The 17048-nt window shown below is 32.7% G+C and overlaps 1 protein-coding gene across 1 annotated transcript in view; it reads right to left on the bottom strand.

Moving 5' to 3' along the window:
- The window catches only part of LOC142979178 (carboxylesterase 1C), a 30004-nt gene extending 19624 nt beyond the window's left edge, over positions 1–10380 (bottom strand). Inside the window, exon 1 of the mRNA XM_076123969.1 lies at positions 9746–10380. Within this exon, the coding sequence (XP_075980084.1) occupies positions 9746–10154 (409 nt within the window). The 5' untranslated portion in view covers positions 10155–10380. The remainder of the gene's footprint in view (positions 1–9745) is intronic.
- Positions 10381–17048: the final 6668 nt, after the last annotated feature.

Raw genomic sequence — 17048 nt, forward strand, 5'->3', positions numbered from 1 at the left:
TAACATTGCATACATATGGTGTCGAGTTTGATTTTGTTTCTAACATAATTCTTTTTCGATTTGGTGGTATACGCAGACGTGAAAGGCATGTACACAGTTGACAATTTTAATACTTTTCATAAGAGCATTATTACAAAATATCAACATATAACTATAAAAAAGGGTGTACTTAATGTATTATAAAAACAGTGTTTTCCAACGCATTTTTCCAGGAACAGAAAAAAATTGTGAAGAGAACTTTCAGTAAACCAATCAAAGAACAAACTACCGATCAAAGTTGTTGACTTATAAATAACCCTCAAGCGGCAAGAAAAATTAGTTTTCAACAACTTGCACTAGTTTACAAGTCTATTAATAAAATGTATCGATCGTTTGAATGTAAAGCGTTATTGACATGAGCACGTGGCTCTTCTCACGATGTTTGCTTTGAAGGAAGTAATTAAAGGGAACGTTTATGATGGGTTTAAGAATGTTTATAGTTGAAAATATGTTTTGTTTGCTTGTAAGAATGGTAGTTTGTGTGTGTTTGTGTGTGTTATGCTTGCAGTTGGACGTTAATGATTGATTTTGTTGATGACTATTTTTCTCAAAAATCGCGTCTTAACTTTTATTTGACTAATTGATTTTTAATATAGAGCTGAGCTAGTAAATAGATTGCGTAGCTTCTCTATATTGCATAATATAGTGAACAATATAACTAGTTATTAATGCTTACATATAACCAGAAAACCCGAGTGCGTTCAAATTACAATTGTAATAAACGAATTGTTACGTTTCCTAGTCGTTACGACGTCGTTATTTATGTGGACGTTGAAGAATGCAACGGTATAGTCCAATTTCACCTCTTCACATAAATTAGACCCATAATATTTCATTGTGTCAACCATTTTACAAAACAAAAACAATACTTTTGATTTAAAATGTAAATAAATACAAACCATAAATAAAAAATATAAGCTTTCTAAGTCACGTAACTAACATAGCTGAGTTCAAATACTGAATAAGTACAATAATTTAAAAGCGAGCTTTCCATTGCATGCAACAACGTCCAGTATAATTTGACCCGTGATGCATGTTGAAGGGTTAAATTTGTTGAGCAATTGTGTTGATGGTAGGTGTCAAGTGATAATGGTCGTATGTTGACGAAATGTAAGGCACGGTGGCATTTTCGTTTCTCGAAAATTATGAACGGGTAAAAGGAAGGTAATTTTCTTTTTACACGCGTAGCGAAATGGTTTTGATTTAGTTTTGATGATGAGTAATAGTTGCTTGGGTTAATTGCATTCTTAAGTTAATTTAGTGTTTGGTCTAGTTAATCAAATTTAATAAACTACTATAATCAACTGAAGGTTTAACCAACCATGTAAGTATTATTATGTGACCGAAATGAATATAGAGTTTTTTTATATATAAATTTGGTATCCAATACAAAATCTGGATATATGGGAAAAACAAAATATGGATATACCTGAAAAAGTATATCCAGATTGCAAAAAAGTGCATTTTACTTTCTTGAATTTTTTACAGTTACTGTTAGTTATTACATGTAGTTAAGAAAAAAAATTAGTAAAATGTGCCTTTTATGCGATAGTAGGTACATCCGCAATTTTTTATAAATACATAGAGCCACATAATAATTCGTTAGAATATAATCGTGTTCGTATTTTGATCATCAGTAGAATCATACACTTCCAGTTTCTGAGTTCGAAAATATATTCCATATTGCTATGATTTATTTATCTTGTTTTCTTTTCCAATATTTTCCACAGAACTCAGTTATACTGATTCTATATCGCTATCATCCTGTTCCCAGAAAATTGAGATTCACATTTTGAAGCGCTTACAAAAAAATATGTTTTTTCCTTTTCGAGTAATAGAAATCCCGTAATTTATTTTTCCAGCATCCCCGACATTTGATATAGAAATGAGATCGACCTTTTTTAACACAATATACTAGACTAAATGAAAAAGGCTTTGGACCATTATAATAATTTGGGGCCTTATATTGAAGTCGTAAATGATTCGGTGTCATGTTAAAGAGAAAACGTATTTTGTAATTTGTTAAATATATTTTAAAATAATATTATATGCTGTGGATATGATTTTATCACAAATTTATCCGAAAATTCAATTAAATAATATTTCCATTAAATAGTGGAAGTAATTATATTAAATAATATTTCAGCCTAAATAATCATACAACTTTACTGTTCTTAATGTTGTAATACTTAGTTACCCCTGCTGATAAAATGTTGTGTATGGATTTTTTTAATAAGTATATCAAAATTTTGGCGTGTACTAGTGTGAATGAAAGTATTTTAGAATGAACAAGGTAACAAAACTGATTTATCAAACTAAAGTGACCATTTACTTTTCTTGAAATCGATACGAACCTTTTTAGCGGGCAATGACTTGCTGTTATTTTTCACAAAATATTCACGTATTTGCATCTACTAACGAAAACGAAATTACTGTTCTAATCTAAAAACGTTGGAATAAATTAAAATGAAAAACGAAACACCGTGATGGTGCTGTCAAATCTACATTAGATATATGAATAATACACGAATAAATTAGTTTTGATACGAATCAGTGAAATATGATTACTGGAATTTTATTTTTCGGTAATGAAACCGAAAATTAAGAATGTTTTTGAATAAATAAATTGAGCTAGAATTTTTCAAATCTTGTATTTCTAGATGGAAACTAAGAATTAAAACCCATTATTGTCCCACTGTTGGGCAAGGTTTTTCTTTCAGAATGAGGGAGGTTTAAGGTTTGATTCCACTACGCTGGCCAAGTGCTGATCGGTGACTAGTGAGAACTACAAAATAGAAAATACTAACTAGAACTAGAAACATACATATTGTAAATTAATTATTCAGATATATATTTTAGGCCCTTTATTTTAATTCATCGTTGATATTACTTTTAATAAACAACTAAAAACAACGCATAGAATATTTGATGAAATTAAAAATGTCTAATTCCATCTTGCCAATATTTGATTTTTAATGAAATATTTGTTCAATGTCTTATTAAAAATATTGGATCAAAGAATCATACGATTCTTTAGTATTTAAACCTAAGATTTTCTTATAATTTACCAATTAGTTACTATGGTTTTAAACAAACACGTTTGTTGAGCCTACTCGTCCTTTATATCCTTATTTTTCTAAATATGATTAGTCTTAGCGTGGATTGTGATTTTGGCATAATTAAGCCAAGTCATATCTGTTGTTTTCTCTCAATCTGGATTAAGAAAAAAAGTATTACCGCACGAACTTTTACAAAAACAAACTCTCAAGTTTAGACACGAAAACACTATCTGACTACTACTACTAACATCTGAGTTACATACAGCATTGTAATTGAATTAATGATAGTAATATTCTCTAGCAGGTCTATAAACTCTTTTTTATCTACTAAACTTAAAAAATCTTTAGTTTTAACGGAAAACTTGAAGTAGGTCGAAGATCAAAGTATACAAGATACACCAACAAACTTTGCAAAGAAAAGTTAGGATAAATCTAGTGAAAAACTACTTGAGTCTTTTAGATTCACTGATACCAAATATCTTGGAAGCCTTAAAGTTAGTTTTGGTTTATCTAGCGATGTATATCTGACGTTTGGGCTACATTCTGAAGTAGGGTCGTAGGTTACCAAGATTAAACATGGACCTGACTAATTGCTTCTGCTAGTGTGATAAATTGATAGGCCTTTTAGAACCTTTTTAAATATCAGATATAGTCATCAATATCTTAGCCAGAGAGATTCGAAAAACATTTGTATTTTCAAGTATTATTTTGAGACATTGAAAGAAGTTCAAATAAAATAACAGTTCAACTTGATCTGGGGTTGGGTAAAATTTTTACTTTATTTCAAGAAATTGTCAATGTTTGCGTAGAGTATGGATGTTGGGATAGACTTCTGGATATCCGGATAAACAAAACAATTATCCATACCCATAAAATGGAAATACTTATTATATGAAGATTTACAAGATAAAATCTATACTAATATTATAAAGCTGAAGAGTTTATTTGAACGCGCTAATCTTAGGAATAACAGGTGCGAATTGAAAAATTATTTTACTCTTGGAAAGCCTATTTATTGAGAAAGGCCATAGGCTATATAAAATACGCTACGACCACCAGGAGCAGAGCACCAGTAAAAAAAATTACAAAAACGGGGATAATATTACCCATTCTCTATTATGTGACGCAAGCGAAGTAGCGCGGGTCAGCTAGTAATCTAATATATAAAATTCTCGCGTCACAGTTTTCGTTGCCATACTCCTCCGAAACGGCTTGACCGATTCTCATGAAATTTGGTGAGCATATTGAGTAGGCCTGAGAATCGGCCAACATCTATTTTTTCACACCCCTAAGTGATACTATTTTTTTTTAATTTATATGGCAAAACAACGTTTGCCACGTCAGCTAGTAACTTATAACAATTACTCTACACAGTCAACGTGATAAACCTGAACTAAGAGTACACTGTGCCGTCGACTCTGTTAAGCTAGGCTTAGTCAAATTCGTGCCGTATATGAATGTGGACTCCAATAGATTCAAAGATATTATCTGTAACTGAATGGAAGTAGTACGAAGTTTATTTATGGTTACAAATGTTCTGATTACGTGAATAACTGTTTTATGTAACTGCTGGTCGTTGGGGGGTCAACAAAAGGTCTTTGACGTCATTTGGTCACATGTAGCTAAACGGCAAGAAAGGAATGTCCAAAAAATGCAGACTAGGATTTGAGTAGGAAAAGTTTAAGCTAACACACGACTTTTTTTTAAAGCAATGATTCTTTAATATTAAAATAGATCAAAACGACCTTAAAATAACTTTCTGTCTTCGAATATGAACGCAAGCTCCTGCGAGAAAGTATAATAAGTAATAGAAACAAGAAATAATTATGATGGAGATAAAAACAACGACAGTGTCAATCCATTCTATCTCATACACTCAGTCAGACACTTTTTCGGCGAGCGTCATAAGAAAGTCACAAAATGTAGACTAGAAATTGAATTTGACAAAAATTTACGCCCATACAACATAAAAAATTAAAGTAAAATGTACTCAAGCTAGTATTTGCTTTTACTCGTTTTAAAGATAATTCCATATGTGTTGGCAGAGTACTGAAAAACTCCCGACGTTATAATATATGGTAAAAGGCTATAAAAGGATTACGTTGGGTGCTCTAAAAGTGTTTTTATTGTCGTCCATAAAACGTAGCGTTTCCATTCATGTTATAAAACGCAAATATTGATTTCGAGAGCTCGGAATGGTAATTTCAAGACTTGTAGAAGCTTCCAGAACAAGTTAGTCCAATAATAATATGTGAGTTTCGGTTGAAAATTTGGAGTTTCGGAAATAAATGTTTGTTTTCAAATGTATGAAGAACATACATTTTCACGCAGTTTATCTTTATGAGTATTTTATGTTAAGATGTAGCACGCGAGTTATTTGTGAGATCTAAAAGCAATTTGATGGATTTGATTTATGTTGTGTTGCGTAGTTCTTTGTTGAGTGAAAATAACTACAATTTCACCTTTATTTATGAGGTAGGTATGAGGTGTGTACGCTGGTGCTAATGTTTAATTATAAGTTTGTCATGAATTGTAAAAGGCAATGAAACATGAACGAAATCTATGTAGTTACAAGTGTATGTAAAAAGAGAATTTGTATTACTTTAAAATACAATAATACGCTTCATGTTTTGTTAACACTGTATTCGCAGCATTGTTTCAACATTTAAACTTCGTGTTATTTTAACAAATGGACAAATATTGTGTTCCTGAATTAAACCTCAAAGCAGAATACCACTTTTAAATCAAAACGCTTTTTATTTTCAACGAAGCCAAAGCGCTTTAAAACAACAGACGGCTATCTGAGTAATGGGTATCGATAAATTCGAATTGACTTAGACAAAACACAGCACTAGGTCAGTCCCTGGATTTACGGCAGCTAATTAGTAGATTCAGGCTTTTAGTTGCAAACTAGAGAGGAGAAAAGAGTCTATTATGTGAAGGCAGAAAACTGGTCCTTACAAACTTACAAGAATTTAATTAGCTCGTGAAAAGAAACGCGACTTTCTGGACTTTATCAATTGTAAGCACTTGTGTAGCAGCTGTTTGTTCTATATTGTTTTTAGTACGTTTCTTTTTAATTTACCTGTCTTTATTGGGTAAAGTGAAATGCTTTTTACATTATTAAAAGACTTGTACGGAATATTAATGCGTTAGATAACCGATACACCCTTGAAAGTTACGGCTAAACTTCTTTCTTGCTCTTACAAAGCTTTATATTAGTTAGTAATATTAATAACCTTGAAATGGTTTGATCATCTATAATAAATTATTCATTGACCTACTTTTATTGGACCTGGAAGAAATATATCACCTGGAAATATTAATGAAAGGCACTCCTTTCATTGATATGAATTTTCATTAAAATGGTGGTTATAAATACACTTATTTATAACCAACACTTTATAGAAACTTAAATCGCTATCAATAAAGAATAGAATAAGTAATTCCGCTATAAACTTTAAAAATATTTTCGACAATCATTGAACTGTTAATAAGCCTAACTAAAATATCCCGAACCTTTTCGTAAAGGAATCGTTCAAAAGAAAATGTCCGCAAATTAAATGAAAAAGCTTAAGAAAAGTTTTCACCAAAATAAATTCGGAACGATTTGTGTAATTGTTTAACCGATCATTAGTTGAAGAAAAAAAACTTTTATTCCAATTGAGCAATGCCTTTGAGTAGATAAATGTTTTGAAAATAAAATTTGTTCTGATGGATTGAAAAAATATTTTTTTATTGAATTCTGTAAAGATTAATTCGTAAGAACTGTAAATTCAAATGTCAGTTTGAATTTTATGGATTCGAATAAGTTAAATTTTGATTATTTATGGTTTCTTATCAATCATGCAAAAAAACATATTTTTGAGAAAACTTTTTAAGTAATTTCAATTCTCTATCACTAATAATGCACTTTGTATGAAATATGATTGATGTTTCTTTTTCTTTTAACACATTATTTTTATAAGTATTAACTTATTCATTTTGAAAGTTTTCCTTGCCTGGCTATTTTTATTCTTTAATGTAAATCGTTAATACATAGATTTGCTTATATTTAGCAAACTGCTGTTAAATTGCTAAGCATAGGTCTCCTCTTGACTGGGCTAAGATTTAATTGCACCACAGTAAAGTAAATATTGAGGGCTCAATAGCACAATATTGCTTATAGAAATTACTACATTGTCCGGCCTAAAATGAAAATACAAATTTATTCCTATACCTCTATTCTCTACTACTATCGACTACCGATAACCGAACTGTCATCGAGAAATTTTGTATGAAAATCTGATAAGCGCCTCTGACGGGTGTCGTAGGAAATATTTTGGCAGTACATTCTAAATGTCAACATTTCGATAGCTAGCCGGTTGTCGGTAGTCGACAGTGGTAGAGAATCGAGGTACTGTACTGCACATTTAAGTAGGTTTCAGAATACAGTAGTTTTCAGTTAATAAGCCTAGTGGCATGTTGGCGTTCTAGGAATTAAAATAGGTTCAATTTGCGTGCAAATACCATGTTTGAACGTAGCTTTTCATGTTTCATGCATAAACGTAAATACGAGCTAATCATTTTTAAAGGTATTCCGGATTATATAAAACTGCATTGTTTTATATGCACTTTATTGTTAGTACAATAATGAGTACCTACACTGGCTAACAATTTCACAGCATTACATACTCATAAAAAACTATCAAAGAGTTTAAACCAATCATAATAGGAAGCAGAAAATAATGCTTAAGGCGGTGATGAATTATTTTTTCAATATCTAGTCTTTTTAGTTGCTTGCTATTTCGAACTATTTGTCTATCGAAGCTTTAAATAGTAATTTCCATTTACTCTTCTTACATCCTACGACAAAATAAACTCACGCTTACGTTGTGTTGAAAAGCTTTTCAATAATAGTACAAGTGTCTAAATATAATTTATACAATTAGGCTTCACAAACTTGACTTTGAGGTTATCTGTCCCTTATCTGCCGTGGTCTGAGGTTGAAATTATCACTGAAGACACGCGATAATGTGTTTAACCACTGCTTTATAACATCACACCTATTATACCCACGAGTGGGGACAGAGGAGTAGATACACAAAAAGCTTACTTTTCGCCATTAATATCGCGAATTCGAAAATACAAATAGCACTACAGTGTACAAGGGAATCGACCACAAATTATAATATATACTACTGCTTTGAACACAGAGACAGCCAAACCATTGTTTATTTGTGAAATACGACTTCTGCCATTAATAAACAACTTCCACACAAGCAAATAACATACCATAACAGTTGGAAAGAAAGCCGTCTAAGCCAATCGGCGCCACGTGACTTGAAACCAATTCCTTATCAGATGGTAGGGGAGTGGAAACGAACTGGGTTAATGAAGGACTTTTTTATGCTTTTTTTTCACAAATTCCGTGGTATTTAGATGTAAGCAGGTCATACGCTAACGTTTTATTGGAGCGACGTATATTTTCTATGTGAGATGAATATGTAATTTTTACTGGATATTTTTGTCCATAGGACCCTTTCCGGATATGGTTTTGTTCCGTATATCATTTATGCTGCCTTAAGTTTCCGTAATAAGGGGGTTTTATTATGATCTATGGTGACAATTGAAAACCCTTTACGGTTGAAAAAAATTACACCGAATTTCTGTTCGCAAGGCGTGCAGCCCCCGTGACATGAGTTATGGTGTTTTATACATTGCTTATGAAGATATGCAAGACGCGTTAGGCAACTCTATAAGTACTTTTATGTTATTCATATATTATTTGTGTTTGGTAACTCTAATTTGCTATGATATACTCGTAGGTTCTTAAAAACTTAATAAATTAAACTTTGTCGTAATACGTTTCCTTATAAAATTCTTACGAAGAAGCAATAACTGGTTCAAATGAAAAGAGTGATTAGAACTGAGCGTAAACTCCGGTAAAGACCGAGATTAATAACGTCATATAAAATAGACCAAGAAAGACCTCTTAGAACATTAAAATGATCGATGTTGCTAATGGGAAAAAATAATTCACCGCTTTCTAAACGCCTTTTGTCTTTGCACCTATTTGCAAATGAGGGTTTAGATCGCCACGTTTAATTTTTATGATGGCAACACAAATTTTGAAATTAGAACGAATTTGTTTTGTTTTTATAACTGCTATATTGCGACACTGTTACGGATTCATTGTTATATTTTAAAAACAAATATTCTATTATTACTTAGAGTACTTTTATAATTATTATCTAAAAAGAAAATTCAAAAAGTTGCTATTTATTGCAAAGTTGTTTACGAATAAGTGCTTAAACAAGGTTATATAAAGTGCTTGGAGCAAACACTTGTAAATCATATTTATTATTTTATTGGTGTTATGGTTATATTATCTTGCAAACTTTATTTTGCTACGGTGTATGGAGTTCGCTATTTTGTTTCATAAGTGGTACATTATTCAAGTGAAGGTCAAACACAAAATATTAAGTATCATTAAAGTAAGCTTTATATCATACGGCTTTAAGTTATTTCGTTATAAATTCCACGAATTAAAATGTCCAATTATGTAAATTTAAGTTTTCCATATTTCACATGGTACCGTAATTCTGGCTTTTATTTATCAGACAGTAAAATTATTTAAAATACAACAGCTGTAAATTATCACTTACCGTCAGGCACATACACGTTCAAATAAAGGCAATCCTCTGAATATTCTTTCTTCCTTTTATCCTCCATTTGAGATTCAAGAAGTTTCATAAACAAGTCGTCGTGTTTTTTGACCGGGTTCTGTACATCCTCTTTCTTTGGGTCACTTTGCATACAGTCCGGGGCGTATATCGTCGCATTCCTAACACCTTCCCACACCGGCAAGTCCGTATGTTCAGGAGGCATAAACCTCCTGAAGTCAATTGGTGGCTGAGCGTAAGGAATTCCAACGTAAGCAGCTATCCTTTTCGTCCGGAATCTCGTAATATACATTCCAGCTATCGTCCCCTGATTTGCTAAAGTTATTTGGCGCGGTTCCCTTGCACTTAAAACTATATTCCATTGCAGCAACAACACTATAAAACGGATCATTTTATTTTATTAATTTAGGCAATTTATTTTATTGGAACTGGCAACACATTTTTTTGAATTTTATTCTCATTTTGAAATGGATTCTGGAACGGTTATTTGGAATTGTTTTTTAGTCACGTTCGGTTTTATGCAGTAAATTTTGTTAATATATTTGAATTTTATTATGGTTTAGTTATAGTTGTTGGTTGTAAAATCCGGAACGTATCGTAGGGTGTTCGTGTTCGAACGAAGGTGGTGCGTTACTGTTTCTCGTGCAGACTTCGACTCGTAAACAGTGGGGTTGTCCGTCGTTATAGCGACCAAGGAATTGCTATTGTGTACCTTGTTTGTTTTAGAAGCGCCTTTGAGAATATTTACTTAAGAATAGTGAAGCAGTATAAAATTTCTTTTTAGAAATTAGTTTTGATTCCTAGGCTTCTTCATAACTGTCGCTCAAATTATTAAAAGGTATAGCAGGTGAAAAAAAGTACGACCAATGGGTCCTGTCACGGGAAATTCGTTAGTAGTTTATTGTATTTGCAACCAGCTCATAAACATTTTTCCATTTGGACATCAAGTCTATTACAATTTAATAGCGTCTATCGCCACGTTATTGTGTGTGGCTAGTGAGTGGTCTACTTTTATGAGAAAATATTGAAAAGAAAAACAAGCATTTTCAATGAAAATTCTATGCAATTTTATATGGACGAAGACTATATTATTATGTTCTCAGAAAAATGTATACTGTTATTCAAATTGTTATTCTCGAAACGTTTTAGAATAAAGCAATTTTCTCCCAGTTTAAAAAACACAAGGAAATATGAGATGTACGCCGATATTTTTTTACCGAGAACGTAAATTCGTCGTTTTATTCTACGAAATCTTTGTATGGTTTCAATGTTATCGATACTCTTATTTTTCTTTTTCCTTTGTCTTATATTCTGAGACATGGGTTTTGCTATGTTGGTTGTATGCTGCGTGAATATTAACTAGCTCATTAGTAAACTGTCGAGCTTTCGATGTGTTTTGTGACAAATTTTCTTTGAAAAGAAACATGCTAGCGCTTTCGGATTTAAAACTGCCGTTTTGTATACTACAAAAAAAATGCTTTACTCCGTTTTTCTTACCTAAAGCTTGGTTTATTAAGTTTAAGAATAGTTCTAGTTTTTCAACCGTCAGAAGCAGCAACTGTCTTTCGTCTATGATGATCGACAATATTTAATTTTGTGTATGGTAACCCGGGTTATTATAAAACGCTAACTTTTATTTAAAAAAATACTAACATAACCATACCTATTGAAAATTTTAAACAAAATTCCTGACTATTTATATTATTTGACCAGTCTAAACACAAGTGGTCTACACAAATAGCTGGTGGTAAGCTTACGACGGCGGCTCGCGTGACACCGATGCCTGAAGTCATTGCATTCGGCTGCCGCGCTCGATGCCTCATCTCTCCAACTGGGTCATTGCGAGTTGCGACTGCTATATCGATCCGTGTTATTGTTTTATGGCCGCTTTTCGCTTTTTTATTGTGGTGGTTTTAAAGTTTTTAATTTTGGTTTATGTTTCCGCTGCGAAAGTCCGGCTGGCGTTGCTAGTAAGCCGTTGCTACTCGGCCGTTATGTCAAGCAAACGAACTAAATAGTGTACGGTTGTTTTAATCATCTTGTAATATTTACTAACTAGGGAAAAAACTATTGATTTATCGTATTTATGTGCCATGTCAGTAACTTATATGATTTGTTGAATTTGTCCAGATCATGCATTCCTTAATCTTACGTTGTATTCTATCATGAAGTTGAAGTATGTGTGATTAAATTAATCTCATAGTAAATTATTTACGAGGCAAACTTCAAATTTTATATAATTCTATAAAAATAAAATCTATCTGTATAAAAAAAAAATCAATCTAAAACAACAGTTTGTATTTCAGATTTCACCGTCACAGCAAAGGTTATATTAGTCACGAATGGCTGCAAATCCAAAAGAAAAGCTTTCAACTTTCACTGTGACTCATCCAAATATCTAGATATCTTATATAAATACAAGCCTGTAAGCCATGACAGTTCTAAGAACTAAAGTTAGATCAATAACTTAGGCTTTCACAAAGGTTATGTCAATAATTCTATTTGTACTTTGTCAATCGCATGTTGAAGTCGGATTTAAGTTTTGAATTCGTGATTTAATTTTGCATCAAATTAAACAAATTTTCGGTAAGATCGTTAAAAGAACTGGGTAAGTTTTTCTTCACTAAGACTCTTTTTTACATATATTTTTGACGTTTTAATAGATAAGTTAAGTATAATAAACTTGTTAAAACGTTGCCCTAAAAAGGTATCTGGAATGTATAAATAACAAATTCTACGAAAATAAATATCAACTCTAACAAATGCAAGTTAATCTGTTCATCTAAATGTTGCACTCGTAACGTAAAACACAATTAAAACGTAGTACAAACGTAAACATGACCTGGAAAAGAGCCCTTGATTCAGATAAAATTAACCCTGAATTAGTACTATCGGATAGATCACTATAAATAGAACAAAACATACAAACAAACATAGGTACAATTTTACGTGTAGATTTGCATCCAAACTAGAATTTGCATAGATCACAATCGGGTCCCACATGAGGTTAGGGTTGCCAACTGTGCCGGATAGATCGGACATTCCATTACCGATAACCCTGTTTAATACAATAACAACGACCGTTTTCGGTACATAGGTTTAAATTTGGCACAGTACCGAATTATTTGGAGTAACCTTGCCGAATGTAGGTCTTGTATTTGAAATAGATTTATTTACATACACACATACATTAACATAGAGAATAACGTAGGCCCAGAGAATGCTACTTGGTACGATCCTTGCAAACTTCCCTTGCTTCATAGCAGAAGCTATCATATCATTGTTCTATGGAAAAAAAACTGAATGGTTGGTTCATCTTTGAAAAAAATATCTTCATCAGAAAATTCCTAAAACAAAACTCCTCAACCAAATACAATTAATAATGTTTCGAAATGAAAGCGTAAAAGCAACGCTGCTAATTAGCAGAGCAACTCGCATTCATTTCCTTATTCCTTGTCAAAAGGAAGGCTCTGATACATGGTAACACTTTGTGAACATTTCTCACACGCTTGAAGAACTCTAACAACTTTTGCTGAGGCAAAAATGTACACAAATAAATCAAGAAACCATTTACTTTTCCATCATGTTATTTATCGTTGATGGTAAAATCTGTAGCGCTATTCTCCTAAACTCGTTAGTATCGAGTTTCGAGGATTTAAATGTATGTTACTTCGAAACCCGCTAGGAGTGTCATATTGATATTATTAAGACAACATTGTAAAGAACTTATTTATGACAAGATGTATGGATATGACCACCTGGAATTAGTATTGGATTAATTGTTGTTGAGATATTGGGTCATTCTTTCGCCAAAATATGTAAGCTTAATTTTATTATTCACGCGGCGCTTGAAGTGCGGCTACGGGGTGCCATTCGCAAGACCGAGATACGTTTGTGACTTACATACTATTAAACTACTTATTATAAGACAGGAGTTTATTTTCCCGAATGTTTATTTATTGAACGATTTGAGAGTTTAAGCAATAAGTAGCCCTTTCATTACAAGTTCTTTTATAATTAAAAACCGTCGCAAAACTGTCGTCATGGTGAACCTAGCGGAACGCACACGGTACATAGAAGGGCGTGCTTTCAATATCGTTCAATTTTACTGCGACTGGTCACGTGAGCCGCGCCGTGTATTGCACGGGAACATAGGTTCGCGACATCGTACCACTATATTAGTACATAACACTAAATATTTGTGGAGGTGGACTTTGTTGTTGAATGTGTACTTGGTATAGTCCAACAAATTTGTAGAGAGCCTCGGAAGTATACTAAGTAGTATTAAGAACATCAGTGATCCGAAACCTTATATAGCTGACGGCAGCCTTTTTGACACAGGTACTTTATTATGGAAATACACAGAATCATTTTCAATTATTCATTATAATCTAGACTCATCGCTCTCGCCAAGGCTCTCTACTAAGTTCTCGAACTACAGTTCATAGCACTAAATATTTGTGGGTCTGGACTTTGGTGTTGAAAGTTAGCTTATCGGTAGAGACGAGAAAAGTTTGTATGAGATGGTTTAAATAGAGGTATAAAAGAATCATATTGCACTGAATACTGCAGTTTCGAATTCAGTACGGACAATGTTTGAACACCTTGAACCAATGTTGAAAACATCAAAGATAATTTACTATTTAAGTATTCTTGCACTTATAATTCCTGTTGCGGAAATTGATTTATAATCATAAAATATGGCGCTAAGTTTTGAAATTTGTGTCAAAAGTTATCCTATCGATATCTTTTAGAAACTTCTCTAAGATTATTTTCATTTAGTAGATGAAAATATGTATAATATATAGTTGAAGAAAAATAAAGGTCACATTTTAGTTAGTTAAGTCGCTGGGGAAATTTACAGGAGCAGTAACTTATTTTGGAACTTGCTATTGAAGCACAGATTATAACGAATTGGGTATCGTGATATTTTGCAAGCCATTAATTCAATGCAGTCGAGGCATCTAATAAACCATTATTTAAAACCTACCCTAAGAACGGGAGAGCTATAATTATGCGGCAATATTAGTTCGTGTTCTTGAAAACTTAAAACATAAACGAGATTTATTTCTAAATAATTTCGCTTGGAAATTTTCCAATAACGATGTAATTTTACCGCCATTTCTCTTCACAATCACGCTTTACAATGGCTGTTATTATCACCGCTTACTTCGCTATTTTAATACTAAAATACCGGGTTATGGTCTCTAAGACCTTGGGATCCGACAGCTTGATTAGTATATAAGTATTGATTATAACTCACGTATTAAGCAGTGAGAATTTCACGCGAAGGCAAAACTGTGAGTTGAAAATAATAGGTTTTGCCGCGATAAGGGTTTAAGGGGAAAAGACCCTGCGGCCTTGAGTTTTATGTAAGTGAAAAGCTGCATTTATATTAAAACAATAATGCTTACTCAGACGTATTTGGTAATAAGGAATTTCTATGAACAATCGTGACAACACAGTGCTTCTGGGGGCACGGAAGTGCCCCCGCAAGTCGAGCAAAAAAAAAAGCGGCACGGCCGTAACATCCTTTTCTCGAAGCAATTCGGGCTATTTTTGACACCCCTATAATTTCGTTGTGGATAAAACAACAAGCCTGGATTTTCAGCAACTAATCAGTCATTGTATAGGCACGGTATATTTAAAATTTCAGTCAATTTGAACCAGTAGTTAAAGAATGACAACTTGTTAAAATTTTGAATTTTGTCACTCACTGATTCACTGACTCACTGACTCACCGATCATCAAAAGTCTAAGGTACTTCTAGCAGACTTAGAAACTTAAAATTTAGAATACAAATAGGGTTTAGTGTCTTAATCATGGGAAAAATTTAATATTTTCTAATTTCGGTCCAGTTCTCTAAATACACCAACTGCAACAATAACTTTGTAATCCCATATAAATGTATAAGATTACAAGGTTACATTTGCAGTTAATGAATTATTATTACTGTAGAAAATAAAATAAATAGGTGTAAATAGGTACCTACTATATAAGGCATAACGGGAGGGGGTAAAGGGTGGGTAAGGGTTTTTAGCCCCTGAAACTGAACAACATTCCGATAAGAAAATATGTTGAATTATGAAAAAAAAACGTCTTTCCATACAAATTGGACTTATGTTCGCTCTACAAAAAGAAGTGAGATGCCATCAAAAACATTCTGTAAAAACCTCAAGTCTCGCCGTAAAAAGTTGTGAGATGTATATAATACCAAGTCGATTAATCTATTTAGTCTCTACTTAAAGGACCTTCTGTCTTAAGTTATTACGTATGTTATTATCATGCCAATTTAAAAAAAATACCTTTAAAACAAATAGATCGACTTGGTCATCGCAAGAAAACACAAATTCGCCATTATTAACATTTCAGGAGCATTAACTTCTTGTCGTGCTGTGTAGTGTGATACATACTAATAATCAAATCATGCGATGGCCAGGTCGGTCTATTTGTTTTAAAGGTATTTTTTTTAAATTGGCATGATAATAACATACGTAATAACTTAAGACAGAAGGTCCTTTAAGTAGAGACTAAATAGATTAATCGACTTGGTATTATATACATCTCACAACTTTTTACGGCGAGACTTGAGGTTTTTACAGAATTAATTTTTAGGTAACGAAATGGTTCTCACTTTTTTCCGTATTTTACTCACTTAAGACTGACCGACGCGGCTCTGCTCGCATATTAACTTTCATCTCCTATAATGATATCGAAATCGGTAAACCGCTAAGTTTACCCGTAAAAACGTAGCCAGACAGACCAACAGATTAATAATATTCGTCGTTCTTTGGCTTCAAATTTTTTTCTGGGACTGAAATAGTAGTACCTTTGTGTCCCTTGCGGTGTAAGAACAAAAGAAGGATGTGAATCAACGACCCCTGCGGTTAGTTAGTTCACCACACTACCCTTAGCACTGCGATAAAATGTGGTCTTGCCCTTCATTCTTGAGTGGCTCTTAACTTTGTTAATTAGTTAAATTGTATAGGGACTTTCAATGGGATGTGCCTATCGTATGTGTCTATCGATATCGTGGCGACATATATACATGTTTGAAATTGCTAGGGTGAATAGGATTATACATTTAAAATATCGCACATGACCACATACTAGAAGAATTCTTAGTTATCTAACTTTTTCTAGCTAGTCCAGCTGGATTCCTACATTGGCCTGATTTTATGTATGTATAGTATAAAAATTTATTGATTGATTAAATGAATTTATTGTGCCTCCAGAATTTCTGCAGAAAAATTATGTGACAATTGCATCTAACAATCACATCAAA

The sequence above is a fragment of the Anticarsia gemmatalis genome, chromosome 16, assembly GCF_050436995.1.
Source record: "Anticarsia gemmatalis isolate Benzon Research Colony breed Stoneville strain chromosome 16, ilAntGemm2 primary, whole genome shotgun sequence".
Classification (NCBI taxonomy): domain Eukaryota; kingdom Metazoa; phylum Arthropoda; class Insecta; order Lepidoptera; family Erebidae; genus Anticarsia; species Anticarsia gemmatalis.